A 21,708-nucleotide genomic window follows, 5' to 3' on the forward strand; every position below is an offset into this window, starting at 1 on the left:
AGATGTAATTCGTTTATTAGCATAGCTAATGTTATTTAAACTAGCTGGCTAGCTGCTAAGGAGCTACTCTATTGCAGACATTCCCCCTGTCCCAGAAGTTCCAGGAATCTTCTGCAAATTGATGGTGCTACCTCCCTGAAATTAGTTTTTGCAGGGTGGGATGTCTGATATATACTATGTACAACCTTGAGATTCGTCTCTTTGCAGGCAGCCATAAAACAAGAAACCCAGTGGAACCCAAAAACATCCAAAAACAAATTGTGCAAACATTAAAAGTAAACAGAAAACATTCAAAACTGAAATTCAGAAAAGTGAGCTTGCAGCCATCGCTGCAGCTGATCTGGCAGCCTGTCAGTTGCAGGCCACAGCCTCAGTTCAGTGCAGAGATGAGTAAACATTGCAGAGCAGCAAGCTGAGCACTGGCTTGTCCGCGACTCCAGTCTCGACTCTGATCTTTTCAATCCGGCCTGGTGCTTAAAATGGTCAAACAGCAGGTTGCTCCTCTCTCACGGTCCTGGACCCTGCTACTTCAATATGCTCTGAGGGCTATTATCCAACCTTTCTAATTCGGCTTGGCACTTTAATCAATCAAACTTTGGTATGATCCTTGCTCTCAGGCCCAGGTCCTGCTGCCTCGCGTTTGACTCATCTCGGTGCTGGCACTTCGAATTGCCTCCAAGTCCACTCCAGCAGCCAAACGTTGTCTCATCCCCCAATCTCAGGCCTGGGCCCCACCATTAAGCTGCAGCCACCCTGCACCTTCGAGTCTTGAGTTCATATTGCAAAAATGCCAGGTCATACAGGTGGTTCAAAAGCTCAACTCCAAAAGATAAGTTACAGGCTATTCATTGCAGTGATCATTTTTGAGGCAAATTTTGATTAATAAAGTAATTAATAGTTGTTTTGCTGCCAGCAAGATGCAAGATGTCACTGTCCTTCACCAGCGCCATCTTAAATCCTCAGTCTATTCCCAACCCATCATCCCTTGCTGTGTTCCATATTGGTGATACTGTGAAGAAATCTCCTGGCACATTTACTCTGAGTAAAATTGAGAACAGAATATGTTCTAGGTTTTCATGTTTGAATCTTTGGAATCTTTTCTTTAAGCTTTCGAGTGTGGTAAACTATCCCTCCTTCTTGATACCATGTTTCTGGTTTACTATCCATTTGCTGCCAGTTTTCGTTAGGTTGTTCTTCATTGAGCTGTAACCATAGACTCACCTACAAATGCTCCTCACCTGCACCTGTCAATCTAGCACTGAGCTGAGGAAAAATGTCATTATTCAGTGGCTGGTGAACCTTTGCAAATTCTCTACCTAGAGATGCTCAGTCTTTGTATTTATTCAAATGGGTTGATAGATTTCTGCACGTCAATGGGATTAAAAGATACGGAAATAATGCTGGGAAATGGTGCTGACATAAACAATCAACAATAATCTTAGAGTTATAAAGCACAGAAGTTGGTCCCTTGGTATGCACGTTCCACACAGTCACTACTGGAGGTCAGGACAGAACCCGGGGGCACTGGAACTGTGAGGCAGCTTTCTATAAAAACAAATCTGCTGGAGATGCTCAGTGGTCAAGCAACATCTGTGTGAGGAAAGGAATGAAAATTAGAAAGAGACATTAAGAGTTATTGAGAGGTGAGGTGGCCAATATAAAGGGAAGAAGGGAAGTGGTTGACTGAGGAGCGATGTAAGAAGTCAGGCAGGTTGTGCCGGGAAGGGAGGGATGGAGTTGAGAACATGGAGGGAAAACCTTAGGGAGAGGAGGCGATTTAAATGTGCGTACCTGAGGAGCCTAGAAACAGAACTGGAAGCCGCTGTGAAGCCACATAATGAGGAGGGATATGTGACTCTAGTATGGACTCCTGTTAAGGATGTGGTTGAAAGAGCTGGAGAGCAGTGAAAACCACAGAGGGGTAGAGTGTGAGAGAGTCTCACAGAATTCCCATCAGAGAGAGGAATGATACTTCCCTAACCCTGCTACTGTATTGTCCATGATCTTCATTAATTGGAGAGAAGGGTCAAAAATTTGCAGTCTTTTATTTGTTCCTTAAAACCTTCTTTTGTAACAGTGGTTGTGCATTTTTAGAGAGCGAGTTAGAATGTGGAGTTAGAATGTTGTATACAGTGGTGTTATTCCCTAATGAAGCTTGTCAGGTACGGACTGAAATATCAGCCCTAATAAGCCCTACATTAACTATATTAACTTCAAAGTTAATATGGTTAGAACCACATTTAGTGGAAGTGTGTGCTGTATCACATTCTTAGCAAAACTGAATCGTACCTCGACAGTTGGAGGTTAATGTTAACCAGGGCAGCGGTCAGAGACAGCTGAGACCTTTTCAGTATTGCACTGAACTTCACCCTTGTCAATGTGCAAATTTTCTGTAACTTCCTGGCTAAGTGGCATGAATCCTGTTAAAGTGAGCACCGACAGCTAAAATGGTGCTTTCTTTCAGAAATTAATATTTATGCAGTGATGTTTAGAATCACTTAAGGGAAGGTTATACAGATCATCTGTTGAAGCTTCAATAATCCAACACCCCTAACTAGCAATTGAATTATCATAAACAATACAAAATTCCCTGGCCTCAATTCCTCTTCAAAGTCCTATCAAAATCACTCACACTACACTCCAGTTCCAGACACGTTGCTTCCCAGAAAGGAAGCAACATGAAACTTGAACAAATTGATCTTGATTTGCAGCAGAATTCTGCATTTCGTTATTTCTGAAAGGATTTCAGGCATTGGGGGAAGAAAAAGACGAGCATTTCTCCACTAAATCTCCAGGCACAGAAATTTTACTCCCTTGTGCAGTCTGGAAAGTTCTACTTGAATTGTTATTGCAAGCAAAACATCTGCATTGATGTATAACTGCAAATTCTTTCTGCATACCCATTATTTTCCCCAGTCTGACTTGTCACCACTGTGAAAGAGCCAGTCCGTTCAACAGATTGTTTGTGGGATGGCTTTTTGCTGGAGCAATCAAATATTACTCACACTGATTTGTTCTCTTCCCCAGAGCCGTGTGTCTTTCTCCTATTTAAATATTTATCCACTTTGTACTTAAAAGCTGTGATAATCTCTTCCTCATTTTAAATGCTGGGCAAAGCACTTTGTCTTCCAAAGGCAATCTGTGAGAGAAATATTTTTCTTACACCCACTCTCCACTGTCTCATAACTTTCAATCGAGCATTTTCACAGTTGACTTCTTAATTAGGAAAAGTTGTCTTTCCTCATTCCTAAAATAGATGGCAAATAGAGAAATGCAGGTCAGACACATTAAGACTGTTCCTGAAGTGACAGTGTAAGATGTATGGTAGCAAGTCCACAGTCTTGTTTTTACAGCTTTCTCAACTTTTATTTCTGCCAGCTTCAGCAGAGAGATGTCAAGTGGCTGGTAACTCACTGGCACCTGTTTTTTGCACCCTGAATAGCATGAGCCACTCTACTAATCGTTTTCTGAAAATTCATATCCTCACTCTGCCATCTCCACCCCTCCCCTTGCGTTTGTCAGCTATTAGCCTCCATTAAAAATTTATTTTGGTCTACAAATCTCCCCGTTGGTAGATATAAGGACAAGGTTGATAATGTGTTCAGAATTATCCTTCAGCTAAGAGAACTACTGGTATTCATCCCTCCCCACTAATCTTCCTTCCTGCCAGTGGCCCAAGTGTTGCACCTGCTCATTCACCTCCTCTCTCACCTCCATTTAAGGCCCCAAGCATTCTTCCAGGTGAAGCAAAACTTCACCTGTGAATCGACTGGAGTCATCTATTGTATCTGGTACTCCCAATGCACCCTCCAGTCCATCTGCCAAAACTAGAGCTCCCCGGTGGTTAAACATTTTAATTCCGATTCTCATTCCCATTCTGACACGTCAGTCCATGGCCTCCTCTCGTGCCAAGTTCAGACCACTCTCAGGAACAACACCATATATTCCATCTTGGTAGCCTCCAACTTGAGATGGCACGAATATCGATTTGTCCTTCCGGTAAATAATTTTTTCCTCCCCTTCCCCTCTTCTATTTCCCCACTCTAGCCTTTTACTCAGGCCCCTTCCTCTGTCCCCTTCTCCATTGGTCCATTTTCTTCTATCTGATTCCTTCCTCTCCAGCCCTTTATCTTTTCCACCCACCTTGCTTCACCTATCACCTACTAGCTAGCCTCCTTCCCTTCCCCCCACCTTTCTATTCTGCACTTTCACCCTTCCATTTCAGTCCTGAAGAAAGCTCTCAGGCCACGTCCACACTAGACCAGATAAATTCATAACCAAAGCTTTTTCTCTTCATTTTGGCTCTCCATCCACACTGAAACAGCATTTCCCTCCCCCGAACTTGGAGCTTTTCTAAAACGCCCTCCAGGGTGTGTAAATTTGAAAATGCCAATTGGGCAGATCAGTGTGGACAGGGTAACCGGAGATTTCTAGAAACACTGTCATGACGTGCTGGAACATATGGTGTCATCTCATTGTTTTCTTGAACGCAACCCCCACACAACCTAACAATTTCAGAACAGACGGCAATGAGACTGAAGCCAGAAGAGTTAGAAATGAACTCACCACACACTTTGATCCATAACTTACTGAATAAATAAGTGTACTCACTTTGCCCTGTTTTCTGTCCTTGCTTGTATGAAGGTGGTTTACCTATTTATGTAAGTATTTCTCTGACAATAAGTGTGTAACAGCCTACTGTAAAACTGTATGGAAGTACAAGATAACACTGATGCAGACATGTTTTATACATTTAACAAGGTGCTTTATTAATTGAACAGAGTTAGTGAGTTTTTCAATGTTCGTCGTCAGCCGGGTCATACTGCCAGTGAACTCCTTGTCGGTTGTCTCCATATGCTCCAGTATTTGTTTTTTTTTACTTTTAAGTTCTCCTGTGCGAGAGCCAACAGCTCTCCATCGTTTGGCAATTTCCTTTCAAGTTTTTCTAGTCTTTCACGGTGATATTCGACACCAAACATGTCGCTTGTTTTCTGTAGGTGTGTCCTGCGCATGCCCAGTAGGAGGATATTCGCCCAAATACCCGTTTTAATGTGGACGGAGGCATTTTCAAAAACACTTGGTGTGGACGCCTACCATTTTTAAGCGAAACAAATGTTTTCAAAATCATCTGGTCTACTGTTCATGTAGCCTCAGTCCAAAATGTTCATTTCTGTAGATTATGCCTGACCTGCTGAGCTCCTCCAGTATTTTGTGCGTGTTACTGGTATCAAAGTCAAGTGTAATTGCTTAGCTCATAGTGATGCTAATTATCGGTGAATTGCTGCTCCTTTTATGGACGAGAGGCCCTTGCATACCAGTGACACTCAGACAACACACAGAAAACGTTTTGGGCCAAGACATTCAGAGTTGTGTTGTTTGGACTCTTGGTCACCCAAGGTGATCCAGATTTCAAACTTTTAACTTTTATAAATTACAGCGGTAGAGCAGTCATGCTTGAGGAGATGTCACTGCGCTACAGCAGGGAAAACTGATGATGACTGCGGTAGGATTGGTTGCCTGAAATTCTATCAGGCATCCACATCACAAGACTCAATTCAGGTTTGTCACTGTTTGCTTGTTGCCCATGTTTAACGATGTCTCAAAAGTTATCAACATAATAACTTCTTCACTGACCTCCCAGAGCAGCAGACACTACCACTGCCTTGAAGAATATTATAGTGACACACTACGTCAATTATGTTCCTTAATATTCAAAACATTGGTCACATTTCATACTGTTCATATCATACTTTTCTATCTAGGAATAAGTTTTTGTGGTGAATATCATAATAAAATGCCACCTAAATGTCATTCTAGGTTTGTGCTAAGATGTTTCATCAGAGAGCTAATCAGATGAAGGTTCTGGAAGAAAATTTAGGAGTCTGCATGGCCTCAGTTCAGCTCCGCCGAGCTGAAAGGCGAGTGAGAGCCCTGGAGATTCACACTGCAACCTGCAACCTGCAAACACAGCTCTTGGAAGAAATGGCCAAGGCGGGGTTACAGTGCGAAGCAGCGTGCACTGAAGTTGTTCAGGAGCACATTTCTGTGAGTGTTATTCAAAGAGCATGAGCCCGATTTTGGTGTTCGCTGACTACTTCCTCTTACCCCTTCTGAATCTCTGACAATTACGAAAGATTAATACCAGCTTCTGTAATATTATGAAAATTGTTTTAAGACTTTGTACCACAGCAACCCTCAAAGAGATGGAGGAGAACGCAAATGGATTTTTTTTTTCTGTGTCTGTATTTACTCGGGAGATGGACACGGAGTCTGTAGAAATGAGGCAAAGCCACAGTGTGGTCATGGAGTGTATACAGATTACATAGGAGATGTTTGCTGTTGAGAAGTATTATGGTATATAAACTTGCAGGTCTAGACAAGACATTTATCAGACTCAGTGGGAGGCTCATACAGAAATTGCAGGGGCCCTAACAGAGGTACTTAAAATATCCTTAGCTATGGTTGAGATGCTGGAGGATTGGAGGATAGCTAATGCCATTCCGTTGTTTAAGAAAGGCTCTAAGAATAAGCCAGGAGTTTATAGACCAGTGAACCTGATATCAGTAGTGGGAAAGTTATTGGAAGATATTCTAAGGGACTGAATATACGAGTATTTGGATAGACAGGGACTGATTAGGGATTGTCAGTATGGATTTGTGCATGTTAGATCATGTCTAACCAATCTTACAGAGTTTTTTGAGTAAGTTACCAGGGAAGCTGATGAAGGCAAGGCAGTGGATGTTGTCTGCATGGATTTTAGCAAGGACATTGACAAAGTCTCACATGGGAGGTTGATCAAGAAGGTCAAGATGAGTTAGTAAATTGGATTAAACATCGGCTTCACGGGAGAAGCCAGAGAGTGGTAGCAGATAGTTGCCTCTACTGTGACTAGCAGTTTGTTGCAGGGATCAGCGCTGAATCCATTGTTGTCTGTCATCTACATTAACAATCTGGATGGTAATGTGGTTAACTGGGTCAGCAAATTTGATGATGACAAGAAGATTGGGGGTGCATTGGACAGCGAGGAAGGCAATCAAAGTTTGCAGTGGGATCTGGACTAGCTGAAAAAATGGGTTGAAAAATAACATGTAATTTATTGCAGACAAGTGTGAGGTGTTTCACTTTGGGAAGGCAAACTAAGGTAGGATTTACATGGTGAGCAAAAGGGCACTGAGGACTGCGATAGGACGATCTGGGAATACAGATCCATAATTTCTGGAAAGTGGCATCACAGGTATTTAGGGCCATGAAGGGAGCTTTTGGTTCATTGGCCTTCATAAATTAAAGCATTAAATACTGGAGTTGGGATGTTCTGTTGAAGTTGTATAAGACATTGGTGACACCTAATTTGGAATTTTGAATTCATTTCTGGACATCAACTTACAAGAAAGATGTCAATAAGATTGAAAGAATACAGGGAAAATTTACAAGTATTTTAGAACTTAATTCCCCAGAGCATAGAAGAATGAGTGGAAATTTGATTGAGGTATACAAAATTATGAGGGGTATAGATAGGGTAAATACAAGCAGACTTTTTTCACTAAGCTTATGTAAGACTGGAACTAAAAGTCATGGGTTAAAGGTGAAGATTGAAATGTTAAAAGGGAACATGAGGGGAAATCTCTTCACTCAGCAGGTGGTGAGAGTGTAAGCAAGCTGCCAGTAGAAATGGTGGATGTGGGTTCGATTTCAATATTTAAGAAAAATTTGGATAGGTACATGGATGGGAAGGGTACAGAGGGCTATGCTCCAGATCTGGCCCTGCAAAATTCTCAAAATTCACTGGAAATTTAGGCAAAGCTTGAGAATACATACCACCCGAGACAAGGACAGCTTCTGTCCCACTATTGTCAGAACCGACCTCTCATAAGCTAAAAATGAACTCTTGAACTCTTAATCGTGCAGTCGTCCTCATTGTGACCTTTGCACTATTTGTCTATCTGCAGTGTCCTTTTGCTGTATATTCTATATTCTGCCTTCTGCTTTCTTCATACTACCATGATATAATAAAATGTAAGGCATGATCTGTTGGGATGGCACACAAAATAAGGGATTTCACTGTATCTCAATACGTGTGGCAATAATAAGCCTATAGTAGTATCATTCACCCCATTGAGAACATGATTGCTCCCTGTAAAGCAACACTGTCACTCTTTCTACAAATCCTCCTCTCTCGAGCCTATTCAATTCCCTGTTTGATGCCACTCATTCTCTTTTCATCACTACTGCATAAAGACATTTTTTCACATTTCCTTGATTATTTTTAACCTGAAATGTTATATCTACAGTCTATTGTCCATGAATTATCTACTAATGAAAAGAGTTTCCTTTTACTCTGAACAAGATTTGCTCACACATCTTCTCTCAAATTTCTTTGCACCAAGAAGAACAACACTCTAACCTTAGAGATAAAATCCCACAATCCTAGAAACCATCTATGTATGACTGATTCCACTATCCTAAGATGTCAGGGAAAATGTGCTCACAGGAATAGAACTGACAGCACTGTAACTCTACCGATAGTTGTACTCCTTTTCATGGCTACTGCATACTGTTTCTCCTACGTAATAATAATAATCACACTAATTCTCTTCCCTTTTGGGTGGGAATTGTAATGTTGCTGTAAATTCTGTCTCTGGACTGATGACATTGAATATCAAGATATCTGGCAATTATCATGAAACATATTTAAGAGCTTGCTTTGCAGAAAATGATGGGCACATTTTTTTTTTACCTAAAATAATAACCACACTTTAAAGGTGTTGATTGGAATGACATTAAATCAGGATGAAGGGTGCTTCTCTAAGAATCTGCCCTTTTTTTTTCATGATGAACTCCCCTGTGGGTCAGAACAGCAATCTGTGGATCAATATTCACCTGGTTCTGAATGCAAATCTAGAAGTCCCTTTCCTGGGAAAGTTCAGTGTAGGCATCTGGTCTCCAGGCTGCATGTAACATAAAAGGTTTAGACAAGAAAAAGCCATTAGATGCGCCAAAGCTTCTCACCCCAGTCACCTATATTTACATCTTCAAATTTATCTAGTTGTTAAAATATTTATAATTCCTTTTCAGTGAAGAAGCTGCCTTTTAAAATATTTTTCCTTCACTTATTATTAATGTATTTTCTTCCTGCCTTCTTCTCAGGTCATAACTAATGCTCTCAGTGTAATTTGATTTGATTTATATATTTTTTATGTCCCTCTGGTCACTCCCTTAACCAGCAGCGTTGTCAATCAAAACATCGATAATAGCTAAGAGCGACACACACAAAATGCTGGAAGAACTCAACAGGTCAGGCAGCATCTATGGAAATAAGTAAACAGTTGATGTTTTAGGCCAAGACTTTTCATCAGGACTCGAAAGACAGGCAGGAGAACCCTGCTTGAATAAGAAGGTTGAAGGAGGGGCAGAAGTACAAGTTAGAAGTTGATAGGTGAAGTCAGATGCATGGGAGAGGGGAAAGGAAATAAGAAGCTGGGGTGTAATAAGTGGAAAAGGACAAAGGCTGGAGAGGAAGGAATCTGATAGGAGGAGAGGGGATCATTGGAGAAAGATAAGCAGGAGGGGAAATTATATGCAGGTAAGGAGAAGAGATAAGAGGCCAGATTCAGGAAATGAAGCAGAGGGAAGGAGAAGGGAAAATAAATTACTGGAGTTGAAGAATCGCTGTTCATGCCATCAGGTTGGAGACTACTTAGTCGGAATATGAGGTGTTGCTCTTCCAAACTCAGAGTGGCGTCAACGTGGCAGCAGAAGAGGCCATGGACCAGCCTGTGGAATGGGAGTGGGGATTGGAATAGGGGTATGAATTGAAATGGTTGGACACCAGGAATTTCTGCTTTTTGCAGATGGAGCTCAGGTGCTCAACAAAGCGGTCCCCCAAACTGCGACAGGTCTTACCAATGTAGAGGAACCCACACTAGGAGCACTGGATACAGTAGATGACCCCAACAGATTTGCTTGTGAAATGTTGCCTCACTTGAAAGAAGTGTTTGGTGCCCTGAATGATGGAGGAGAAGTGGACAAGTGTAACACTTCTGTTGCTTGCAGTGCCTGGAGGGAGATTAGCGGGGAAGGATAAATGGACAAGAGAATCACAGAGGGAGTGATCCTTGCAGAAAGTAGAGAGTAGAGGTGGGGGTAAAGATGTGTTTGTTATAGGGTCTCATTGAAGATAGCTAAATTGCAAAGAATAATGTGTTGGATGCAGAGGCTCATGGGGTGGTAGGTGAGGACAAACAGAACTCTATCACTGTTTAAGCAGCAGGAAAATGGGGTGAGCTTGGATGTCTGGAAAATGGAGGAGATGTGGGTGAGTGCAGCAATGTGGGGGAGGAAGGGAAACCCCATTCTGTGAAGAAAGTGGACATCCCTGATGTCCTGGAAAGGAAAGACTCATCATGGGAATTGATGCAGAGGAGATGAAGGAACTGAGAAAAGGGAATGGCGTTTTTACAGGAGACAGGGTGGGAAGAGTTATAGTCAAGATAGCTATGGGAATCAGCAAGTTTGTAAAAGATATCATTAGACAGTTTGTCTCCAGAGATGGAGACAGAGAGAGAAAAAGGAGAGAGGTGTCAGAAACGGAGCAAGTGAATTTAAGGCCAGGGTGGAAGTTGGAGGCAAATTTGATGAAAATGATGAGCTGGGCATGGGTGCATGAAATAGCACCAGTGCAGCCATCAACGTAACACAAAAAGAGGTGAGGCGCAATTACCACAAGGGGCCTGGAACATGAACTATTCCATGTGGTCAATGAAAAGGCAAACATAGCTGGAGCCCATGCAGGTGCCTGTGGCTACACCATGAGTCAGGAGTAAGTGAGAAAAGCCAAAAGAGAATAGTTGAGGATGAGTAACAGTTCAGCCAGATGGCGGGTAGTGGTGGAGGGTATCTGGTTGAGTCTGTTGATAAGGAAGAAGCGTAGAGCCTGAAGTCCTTCTTGATGAGGGATAAAAGTGTATAGGGTCTGGATGGCCATGGTAAAAATGAGGTGATCAGGGACAGGGAATTGAAAGTTGTTGAGATTGAGAGCATGTGAAGACTTGTGGATATAGGAGGACAGGGACTGAATTAGGGGGGATGAAACGGAGTCAAGCTATGTGGACACAAGGTCAGTGGGGTAGGAGTAGACAGAACCAATGTGCCTACTCAGATAGTTAGGTTTGTGGATATTGGGTAGGAGGTAGAAATGAGCATTGCAGGGTAAGGGAACAATGAGCTTGGTGGCTATGGATGGGAGATCTTCAGAACTGATGAGGTTCGTGTTGGTGTTGGAGACAATTTTCTGATGGTACTGAGTAGGATTCCCTTCAAATGGCAAGTAAGAAGTGTCTAAGAGTTGCCACCTGGCCTCAGCAAGGTAGAGGTCAGTCCGCCACAAAACAACAGCTCCCCCTTTGTCTGCAGGTTTGATAGTGAGATTTAGATTGGCACAGAGAGAGAGGAAAATGGGATAATGTTTGAAGAGGAGAGAGGAGTGCTGAAATTGAGCTAGTTGATGTTTCGTCGGCAACAGGAGATGAAACGATCCAGAGCAGGCAATTGGCAAAGTCAACATGGGTGCACGAAACAGCACCAATGCAGTTATTATTATAGCGCAGAACAGTTGGGGAACATTACCAAGGAAAATCTGAAACTTGGACTTTTCAAGGCTGTTGTCAAGAAATGAAAGCCTTAGGGCTTCAAAGTGGCAAATAGAATTATTTAGGGACGCTGATCCTGATTCTGATTCTGATATCCATGGTGTAAATGAAGCGGTCAGGTCTAGTGAATAAGGAAAGGGGAGCTACATCAATGACACTTATATTCACAAGCAGTTTTAATGTAAATAGATAGATACTTTATTGATCCCAAAGGAAATGACAGTGTCATAGTATCATTACAAACGCACAGATATGCAAATATTAGAAGAGAAATAAGAAAGAATAAAAAATAAGTTATCCCAAACAATCTAACGGGAGGGGTCATCACTTCCCTGGCTATAGGTTGACCCATCATAGAGCTTAATAGCTGAGGGTGAGAATAAACTCATATAGCAATTCTCTTTTGGCTTTTCCCACTTACTCCTAAGATAGCACAGTTATCTTAGTCTTTTAGTAAAAGTGCTCCTCTTTTCAGCTAAAGTGGCATGTGGAGTTTGACAATTGTCCAGAATTGCCAGGATTTTCCATAGGGTCCTTTGTTTTACCACAGCCTCCAGTTTGCCCAGTTTCACTCTTATAACAGAGCCAACCTTTCTGATCAGTTTATTGAGCCTGTTGCCATCACCCGTGTTGATGCCATTGCCCCTGCACCCTACTGCATAGAAGATTATTCTGATGACAACAAGTTGGTAGAACATGTGAAGGAGAGGCCTGCGTACTCCAAAGGACCTCAGTCTCCTCAGGAAGTAGGGGTTAACTGTGGCCGTTCTTGTACACAGCCTCTGTGTTGGTGCTCCACTCAAGTCTGTCATCTGGGTGCACCCCAGGTACTTGTAGGTCAGACAGACTTTATTGATCCCAAGGGAAATTGGGTTTTGTTACAGCCGTGCCAACCAAGAATAGTGTAGAAATATAGCAATATAAAACCATAAATAATTAAATAATAATAAGTAAATCATGCCAAGTGAAAATAAGTCCAGGACCAGCCTATTGGCTCAGGGTGTCTGATACTCCGAGGTATGAGTTGTAAAGTTTGATGGCCACAGGCAGGAATGACTTCCTATGACGCTCAGTGTTACATCTCGGTGAAATGAGTTTCTGGCTGAATGTACTCCTGTGCCTAACCAGTACATTATGGAGTGGATGGGTGTCATTGTCCAAGATAGCATGCAACTTGGACAGCATCCTCTTTTCAGACACCACCATCAGTTCCACCCCACAACATCACTGGCCTTACGAATGAGTTTGTTGATTCTGTTGGTGTCTGCTACCCTCAGCCTGCTGCCCCAGCACACAACAGCAAAGATGATAGCACTGGCCACCACAGCCTCGTAGAACATCCTCAGCATCGTCCAGCAGATGTTAAAGACCTCAGTCTCCTCAGGAAGTAGAGATGGCTCTGACCCTTCCTGTAGACAACCTCAGTGTTCTTTGACCAGTCCAGTTTATTGTCAATTCGTATCCCCAGGTATTTTTAATCCTCCACCATGTCCACACTGACCCCTTGGATGGAAACAGGGGTCACTGGTTCCTTAGCCCTCCTCAGGTCCACCACCAGCTCCTTAGTCTTTTTCACATTAAGCTGCAGATGATTCTGCTCACACCATGTGACAAAGTTTCCCACTGTAGCCCTGTACTCTGCCTCATCTCCCTTGCTGATGCACCCAACTATGGCAGAGTCATCAGAAAACTTCTGAAGATAGCAAGACTCTGTGCAGTAGTTGAAGTCTGAGGTGTAGATGGTGAAGAGAAAGGGAGACAGGACAGTCCCCTGTGGAGCCCCGGTGCTGTTGACCACGCTGTCTGACACACAGTGTTGCAAGCGCACGTACTGTGGTCTGCCAGTCAGGTAATCAATAATCCATGACAGCAGGGAAGCATCCACCTGCACCACTGACAGCAGAGCAGGGTGGACGGTGTTGAATGCACTGGAGAAGTCAAAAAACATGACCCTCACAGTGCTCACCACATCCATATTCTCACCTTCAATAGTAACAGGGAGCAATGCCCCAAGTCCATCACCATCTCCTTTGTCTTACTGATGTTGAGCTGCAGATGATTCAGCTTGCACCGTTTGACAGTCCCCCTGCCAGGGCTCAGTATTCATCTTCCCGTCCTTCCCTTAAACACCCAATTATTGCTGAGTCATCAGAGAATGTCTGCAGATGATGTGACTCAGTGTTGTATCTAAAGTCTGAGGTATGCAGGATAAACAGGAAGGGAGCCAGTACAGATCTCTGTGGGGCCCCAGTGCTGTTTATATCCATTTCAGCTCTGAAGCCGCACAAATTGTAGTCTGCCACTCAGGTTGTCCGTTATCCAGGATGCAAAGGAAGTGTCAATCTGCACTGAACAGGGCTTTTCCTCAGCAATGTAGTGAACTATTAGGAGATTCAGATCTCCAATGAAACCCTGAAAAACTGAGAGCAATCTTACACCATTTATGCAATGCAAAAAAAAAAATGAGTTGAGTCAATGCATCTAATTGAGGCTGTATTAACTCTAAGGTCAGGAAAAGCTTGCATTTAGGCAAAATTCTTGTACCTGTACCTCCATGAAATGAAATTCCACACCACAGTTATAGTGTGGTTTATTTCATTTATTAGAAGTAATCTCACATATATATGAAAACTGCCTCACCAGTTTTGTCTGCACCTATTAATTCAGTGTACTGAGATCAATTCTTTCCAAGGCATTATGCATACATCAACCAGACTTGATTGTTCCTTGACTAGTAAGGATGTGAAATTTATGGGGAGAAGGCTGGAGAATGGGGTCGAGAGGGATACCAAATCAGCCATGATGGAATGGCTAATTCTGTTCCTGATTTATGGTCTTTCACGTTCCTTCCATTTCCCTTTTCTGTCTTCCTCTTTCATTTCTCTTTGCTTCCCCATCCAGCTTACATGCTCTCTTTCATTTTTTTCCTCAATCTTATTCCTACTTGCTCTTAACCTACAGTGTTTTTACTTCACTTTTCCTTCTAGCCATCCTTTTTTTTATCTTCATTCTTGTCTTTTCTCTATCTCTCTTGTTGTTTTGGTTTGTCTATTGGTCTATTAATATTCTTGTTTATTAATTTGTAATTTTGTCACTGCTTTCAATTTTTCTTTCCCTCTTTCCCTGTAAAACCTCAACTTCTTAATGCGTTAATGTTTCAAGAATACCAGGCAGCTTCCAATAAAGGGCATAAGTGAGGAAATTATTTATACATACTTGGACAGTGAGAAGCTCCAAGCTTTTAAACCTGCCAAATTCATCAGCGCTTGGCTCAGTTATGTAAGGACATGCACTAATGCGATAAAGTTTATTTAATTGCCATCAATGGGACCATTCATTTTCTCCTCCATCTCAAGCTCACTATACCTGGTGACATCAGGCAACTCAATACAGATTGGGAATGAGATTGGGTAGCCGTTCACCCAGCTGACTCATTGGTAAATTTGAGGTAACGTATTTTAGTACCTGAAGATGGACACAGACAGGTCAGGACATCCACACAGGGATGGGACTAATGTGAAGGGCAGTCAAGCAAATATTTTAACTCTGGACATTTTGGAAATTAACTCAGAATTTTAGAAGTTCTTCATCAAAATCCTGTAGTCAAGACTGATTGATTTTGAGTAAGTATCCTATTTTCTAATTTGTTTTAGAGTCCATTGTTTTCCTCGGACCTGTGAAAATGTACCTATGTATCAACCACAAAAATGCAAATGATATGGTTGTGAGTGCTTTTGGGAAGTATTCAAAAGTTGGTAGAAAGAATCATGAGTTATTGGAGGACAAATTGTGTTTTGTTTTTCTTTCCTTAGGATCTAAAGCAACTTATCTGCTTGCATTCAGATAAGCTACAGAACGAACTTCGTGCTGGGAGTGAACAAACTGAATGGAACAGCTGGGTTGAGATGCAGAGCAACCCTCTCACTGAAAACGATACAGCAGAGTGCAGTAATCAGATGTTAATCTGCCTATACCAGGCAATGTCCAAGTGTAAAGACACTGTAGATGCAGAGTCTCAAAGGTAACAATCCTTTTGTAATACAGAGAAAGAAATTGAAAAATATTTAAATATTTGAGGCTATTTTGCCCTGAAGCCCATATTAACAGGGCCTGTTTCAAACAAACAGTGTGTGTACAATTGTTATCAGAAAATGAGATTAATTAAAATATCAAGTGTTGTATTAGGACGATTCTGAAAATATGTCCCATTGTCTTAAAAGCAGTGCCTGACTAAGATGTTTCATGTTGTGCAACTTTAGCCAGATGAAGTACTATAATCATGAGGATGAGAAGGTAAAATACCATATACCGTATATTCCGGGGTATGAGCTGACCCACCGTTTTCAAGGTTAAAAAAGTGACTTTTTCATGTTACCTTTGTATAACCTGACCCCTTTTGTAGAGGTTTTTGATTTAACCAGAAACAATCACAAGATCTCACATGCCGGTACTCAGCTTTGCTGGATCTGGACCCTGGAAATTTTGTGAACCAGTACCTGCTAAGAAAACAAGTCAACACATTGTAGAGCATTATAGGCAAATTCTTAATAAATAAATCAGGGAGGGAAATTTTGGATTAGGTTTCTAATGGAAAAGCATCCTCTGAAATGTAACCCCTGTGAAACCATTTAGCACCCATTGTAATCTCGATAAAACATAACACGGGGTGGCGGGATCAGTACGTGTACTCAGTACTGAGTTTGCGACCACCATGTACAAAAGGTTAAAACAAATGCGATATGATGCTGGCTTCAAGCTGAAGGTTGTTGATTTTGCTAAAGGAATGAATAATTCTGCAGCTGATAAGTTTAGTGTAAATGAGAGGGAGTGGAGAAAGGCAGAGGACACGGTGAGGGAAATGCCAAAGACGAAATGTGCAAACCATGGGAAAACATGCCAGTGGACAGAACTGGAAGAAAAAGTTTTAGAGTGGGTGAATCACCAACAATCGTCTGGATACATTGTTACCAGAGAAATGATTGGAGTTCAAGTGTTGAGATGGGAGGAAAAAAATCGTAAGGTCAGCGAAAATTTCAAAGCTATGCGAAGTTCGTGCACCCGATTTATGAATAGACTTGATCTTGTGTTGAGACAAAAAACAAAGATTGTTCAGAAAATTCCAGCGGAGTGTTGTTTATGTTCAAGAACACTGCTGGATGGATGAAGCTGCTTGCTTGAAGTGGGTTAAAGAGGTGAGGCGTCGACATCCCAAAGATGTCAGTAAGGAAAAGTTGCTACTTGTCTGGGACATGTTCGAAGCGCCCCTGTCAGGTGAGACAAAAGCAGCACGGAAAGCTGAAAATACAGACATTGCAGTCATCCCCGGTGGTTTGATGTCTGTGCTTCAGCCACTAGATGTGAGTTTAAACAAACCAAAGAATTCATGCGTCGACAGTGGAACGAATTTAACTCAAAAACAGCCAATAAATACGACCTGTCTTCCATGTATTCGTTTTTCCAAAGTTGGCCCTCAAACCGACCCCCTAATTTTAGGACCAAAATTTAGGGCCAGATTCTCGGCTTATACACCGGAATTTATGGTATCTTGAGCTTTGCAAGTAGCGTGACTGAACTGTCACTCACTCACCACTATAATTCTCCTTTGGACTTTCATACTTCCAGTGAAGCTCAATGCAAGCATAAGCAACGACAGTAGTTGGTTCAGCCCCATGTGTTAACAAAGAGGAACAACCCTGCATTTCTAGACTGGCTTGAAAAGATAATTCCCCAGTTCAGTTTGATCTTCCACTTATAAAGCAAAGAACAAGTTCCACATCATAAACTGCAGGGATATGCTTCAACCTTTAAAGACAACTTTAGGAGGATAAAGTATTTCAAGGCAAAAATCTGAATTGAAGCAGGTAGCACCCTCATCTTCCATAAGCCTTGACCTGTGCACTAAATCTTGAAGAAAGTGGTTGACAATGAACTAAAGGATCTGGAGAGAAATGGCACTGCGTCACTCATAGAAATAAGTAGCTGGACAGATCTGGTTGCATCAAGGCAAGACAGGGCAGTGAGGCTTTGTGGTGTCCATAAGGTCATGGTAAATTACTGTATAAAAGCTGGAGCACATCCATTGCTGAAGGCACAGAATTTAGTCGCTTCCTTGGCAGACAGTACGTTCTTAAGTTAACTCGATTTATCCTTTGTATACCAGTTGCTGGATTTCAATCCATAGTCAGAAGTCCACACCATTAAAATTCACATAGAACTGTCATTCCCAGCCATGGAGTTTCCACAGTATTGGTAATTTTCCAAACTACCTTCATCCAGATGCTGTATAGGTGAACCATGCCATCTGCTCATGGGTGACATCCTAGTTTCGGCACTTTCAGTAACAAAACATGTGACAATCCAAGGTTGCAGGAATTGGGAATCTGAATGAATCCAACAAAATGCCAATTGCTGCAAAGTTAATTGGAATAGCTTAGCTATCAGATTGATACACAAGACTTGTACTGAAAGCAAAGTCGAGTGCATACTGCTGTTATTGCATTAGTACCAACCAATGTGGTCAGGTCATTTTTGGATTATTATGGAAATTTTCTCACAAAACTGCCAACTGTGCTACAGCCACTGCATGAAATATTACAGACAGAGATCATGTGGATTCGATCTTGGCAGTGTGAAGAGATATTTCAGCAATGGCCAGTCCTGTTCCAGTGTCCTATTCTGGGGAGAAATTGATTCTTCGTGATTTCAGTCCGCCAAAGTGCCTTGGATTTCCGGAGAGGATGGCCAGCATGTTCATCCCACGCTGTACGGGAAGAAAAATAAGCATGTATAGTATGCATTCATGTAGATCACCTCTTTGCTTATTTCAATACAGATGGCAGATACTCTTACAGATCAAGAAGAAACATGGTAAACTACTGTTGGATGTAAGACTACAACAGAATCAGATCTGCATGCTGATTCTTGTCCAGCCTCACCAACATTCATTGCTCCCTAGCTAGGTATCTTCCTGAGTACCTCTAAATCATTTATATCTGACAGTGATTTGTAGTGAACTGAATAATCCCTGGAACTTCCTGTAGAATCAGGAGTACAAGAGGACAAAGGTGAGTATGACGGGGATAGAATGGGCAAGGAAGTTGAAACCAATATATCTGTCACAAATTGAGAATCTTTGGAATTGTATAACTTAGACCTTTCCAGTGAATACTACATTAACCACCTCTACTGATAATTATATTTGCTGTTAACGTATTCCAGGGTTTATTCCAAAACCTTCAGGACAAACTGCAGAAGGCAATTCTAAAAAATATTAGTAAAAATGTAAGTGCTCCAGTAGTTCCCCTTTCTGAACCTGGTGATGGTTGTTAAAGACCAATGTTGTTATACATCCAGACACTAATGCAGTCCATGTAGAAAATATAATGTCCAGATGCTATAAATGTGAGTCTTGGTATTTCAGTCCTATTGCAATAATCAAACACTTGATCAGATCCATTAACTGACACTTCTCCTGTGAAATGGGAGAAGTGCAATTCTTAAATTGCCAGATGAGTATTCTAGAATCCTGGACTAGCAACTCAATAAGCTGAATTCAAGCCCCACAATAGTAACTATGGAATTTGAATTCAATCAATAATTTGCTGTTTATAGACCATCACAAGTAGAGCCTTTCATTTAAAGCATCTACATAAAGCGCTGCTTCAAGAGGGCAGCATCTATCATTGTCACGGTAGCATACCAGTTATCACGACGTTATTACAGATCGTGGTGTTGCAGTTCGGAGTTCAATTCAGTATAATCTCTAAGGAGTCTATGTGCCTTCCCCATGGAATGTGAGGGTTTTCTCCGAGTTTTCAGTTACTTCCCACAGTCCAAAGACATACCAGTTGGTAGGTTAATTGGTCATTGTAAATTTCCCTTGATTATGTTAGGAGTTGCTGGGGCAGCCAGAAGGGCCTACTTTGCGCTGTATCTCTGATTAAAAAAAATATTAAAGATGCCCACTATCCAGGTCATACCCATTTTTCACTGCTATCATCAGGTAAAGGTACAGAAGCCCAAACTCCCATCGAACCAGGTTCAGGAACAGCTACTTTCCTCCAACCATCAAGCTGTTGAAGTGACCTATACAACCGTAACCCAATTTCAGCAGTGGAACACCATGGAAGTCCTCTTGCAGTACCATGGACTTGTTTTTGTACTAATGTCTTGTTTAGAATAGTGTTTCTTCTTCACTGTCTTGTATAAATTTATGGATAATGTATGTTGTCTGGTTTGTCTGAATGTACATGCTTGTGATGCTGATGGATGCAGGCTTTTCATTGTGCCTGTATCTCACTGTACTTCTACATTGAACAGTAAAGTCAACTTGACTCAACTTTACAAGGCATTTTAAAAAAATTGCCAGATAATGATCACAAATGTATTGGATTTTGTTGTGAGATCTTACCTGGATGATTATTATAGTTTGGAGGGAGCGGAAATCGAAACTCTAATCCCTATATGTAACTCCGGACGCATTGACTGAAATCGTCGAGGAATCCACTGTGTTCAAGGGCCTCGGAGGATCAGCAATGAGCACTGACCTTTTTGTGGCAATTTAGATGTTGAAAAATTAATACAAAAAGAAAAGAGACACGGGAGATTCTGCAGGTGCTGGAAATCTTGAGCATCACACCGAAAGTGCTGAAGGAACTCAGCAGGTCAGGCAGCATCTACTGAGAAAAAAGAATCGACTAGAGGCGCAAGGTTACTTGCCCCCTTCCAATCAACCCCCAGATTCCACAGGGATCAGGAGGATTGGCTGTGGGTCACCACTAAAAAGTGTGAAACTTCCCATCAAGGTGCTTTCAGTCTGATTCCCGAAATGGAAGTGGGAGCTTTCTCTGTAGATCAGTACTTGCATCCTCCATAGCCTGTTGCAATATTCATAAGATAAAATACACCTGGATTCATTGCTGTGAGGTTAATTAGTGTCTTCTTGCAGTCTTTTGTCATCTACTGTTCTAATATATTAAATTTGTATATGTTTCAGAAACATGCAAAACAAATAACTCAAGGATATTTTCCTTTTTGTAGTTATGAAACACACTTTCAAAATGCTATTAGTTTTGGAAATGCACTCCAAACCACACGTTTATGCCTTTATTGTTGATTTTCAGAATGATTTTTTTAGTCAGATCCATTTGGTTTTAACATGATGGATTTTACAACAGACTATATGCTAACTTATTTAAATAGAATTTTTTAAATTTCCCCTATGTTGATACTGTCAACTTGTGTAAATCAGATAAGAGCTACATTCAGAAGAATTACTTACTGCCTTTTTGTTTCCCCAATCAGTTTAATATACAAATTCATAAATCTCATTAGTGTGTCCACTTTTCAAGTTATCTGTTCTAAAAAATCTCTACCATTCTAGTTGGTGAAGGTTTTTGTTGCTTCTTGATCTTCCTGTGTATGTGTTGCTTAGAGACAGAATCAACCAATAATAATGCCTGTGCCGTTTTCCAGATTAGGAAATGAAGATAGAAATAGTCAATTACTAGAAGATGTCAAAGGACAGCTAGTGGCGAAGACACTGCTGAGTCTCCAAGATCAGGTAATATTCTGCATCAATGCTTCAAATGAAATGCAATGTACCTTTTATGCATACACTTTTTGGTGATTGTTTTAAATATGCATGTAAATTTAAAGATAGGTGATGTTAATATTACAGGATTGCAGTGATGAAAAGCAGCCTATAAGACCATAATTCATATGAGCAGAATTAGGCCTATAGAGTCTGCTCTGCCATTCCATCATGGCTGACTTACTTCCCCCTAAGTCCCATTCTTCTGCCTTCTCCATATAACTTTTGATGCCCTGACTGTTAACATCTGTTTTGAATATGCTCAATGCCTTGGCCACCACAGCAATGAATTCTACAGATTCACCACCCTCTCACTGAAGAAATTCCTCCTCATCTCTGTTGTAAACAGAGGCCTTGCCCTTGGGTCCTAGACTCTTGCACTATTGGAAACATCCTCTCCACGTCAACTGTATCTAGGCCTTTCAATATTCAGTAGGTTTCAATGAGATTCACCCTCATTCTTCTAAACTC

The 21,708-nt window shown here is 41.5% G+C and overlaps 1 protein-coding gene across 3 annotated transcripts in view; it reads left to right on the top strand.

Annotated features, from left to right (window-relative positions):
• The window catches only part of LOC132391710 (limbin-like), a 205,948-nt gene that overhangs the window by 157,674 nt on the left and 26,566 nt on the right, over positions 1-21,708 (top strand). For all 3 annotated transcript variants that reach the window (XM_059965261.1, XM_059965262.1, XM_059965263.1), the window contains 3 exons: positions 5,818-6,045; positions 15,458-15,666; positions 21,120-21,207. In XM_059965261.1, the coding sequence (XP_059821244.1) occupies positions 5,818-6,045; positions 15,458-15,666; positions 21,120-21,207 (525 nt within the window). The remainder of the gene's footprint in view (positions 1-5,817; positions 6,046-15,457; positions 15,667-21,119; positions 21,208-21,708) is intronic.

This window comes from Hypanus sabinus, chromosome 3 (genome assembly GCF_030144855.1).
Source record: "Hypanus sabinus isolate sHypSab1 chromosome 3, sHypSab1.hap1, whole genome shotgun sequence".
Taxonomy (NCBI): Eukaryota; Metazoa; Chordata; class Chondrichthyes; order Myliobatiformes; family Dasyatidae; genus Hypanus; species Hypanus sabinus.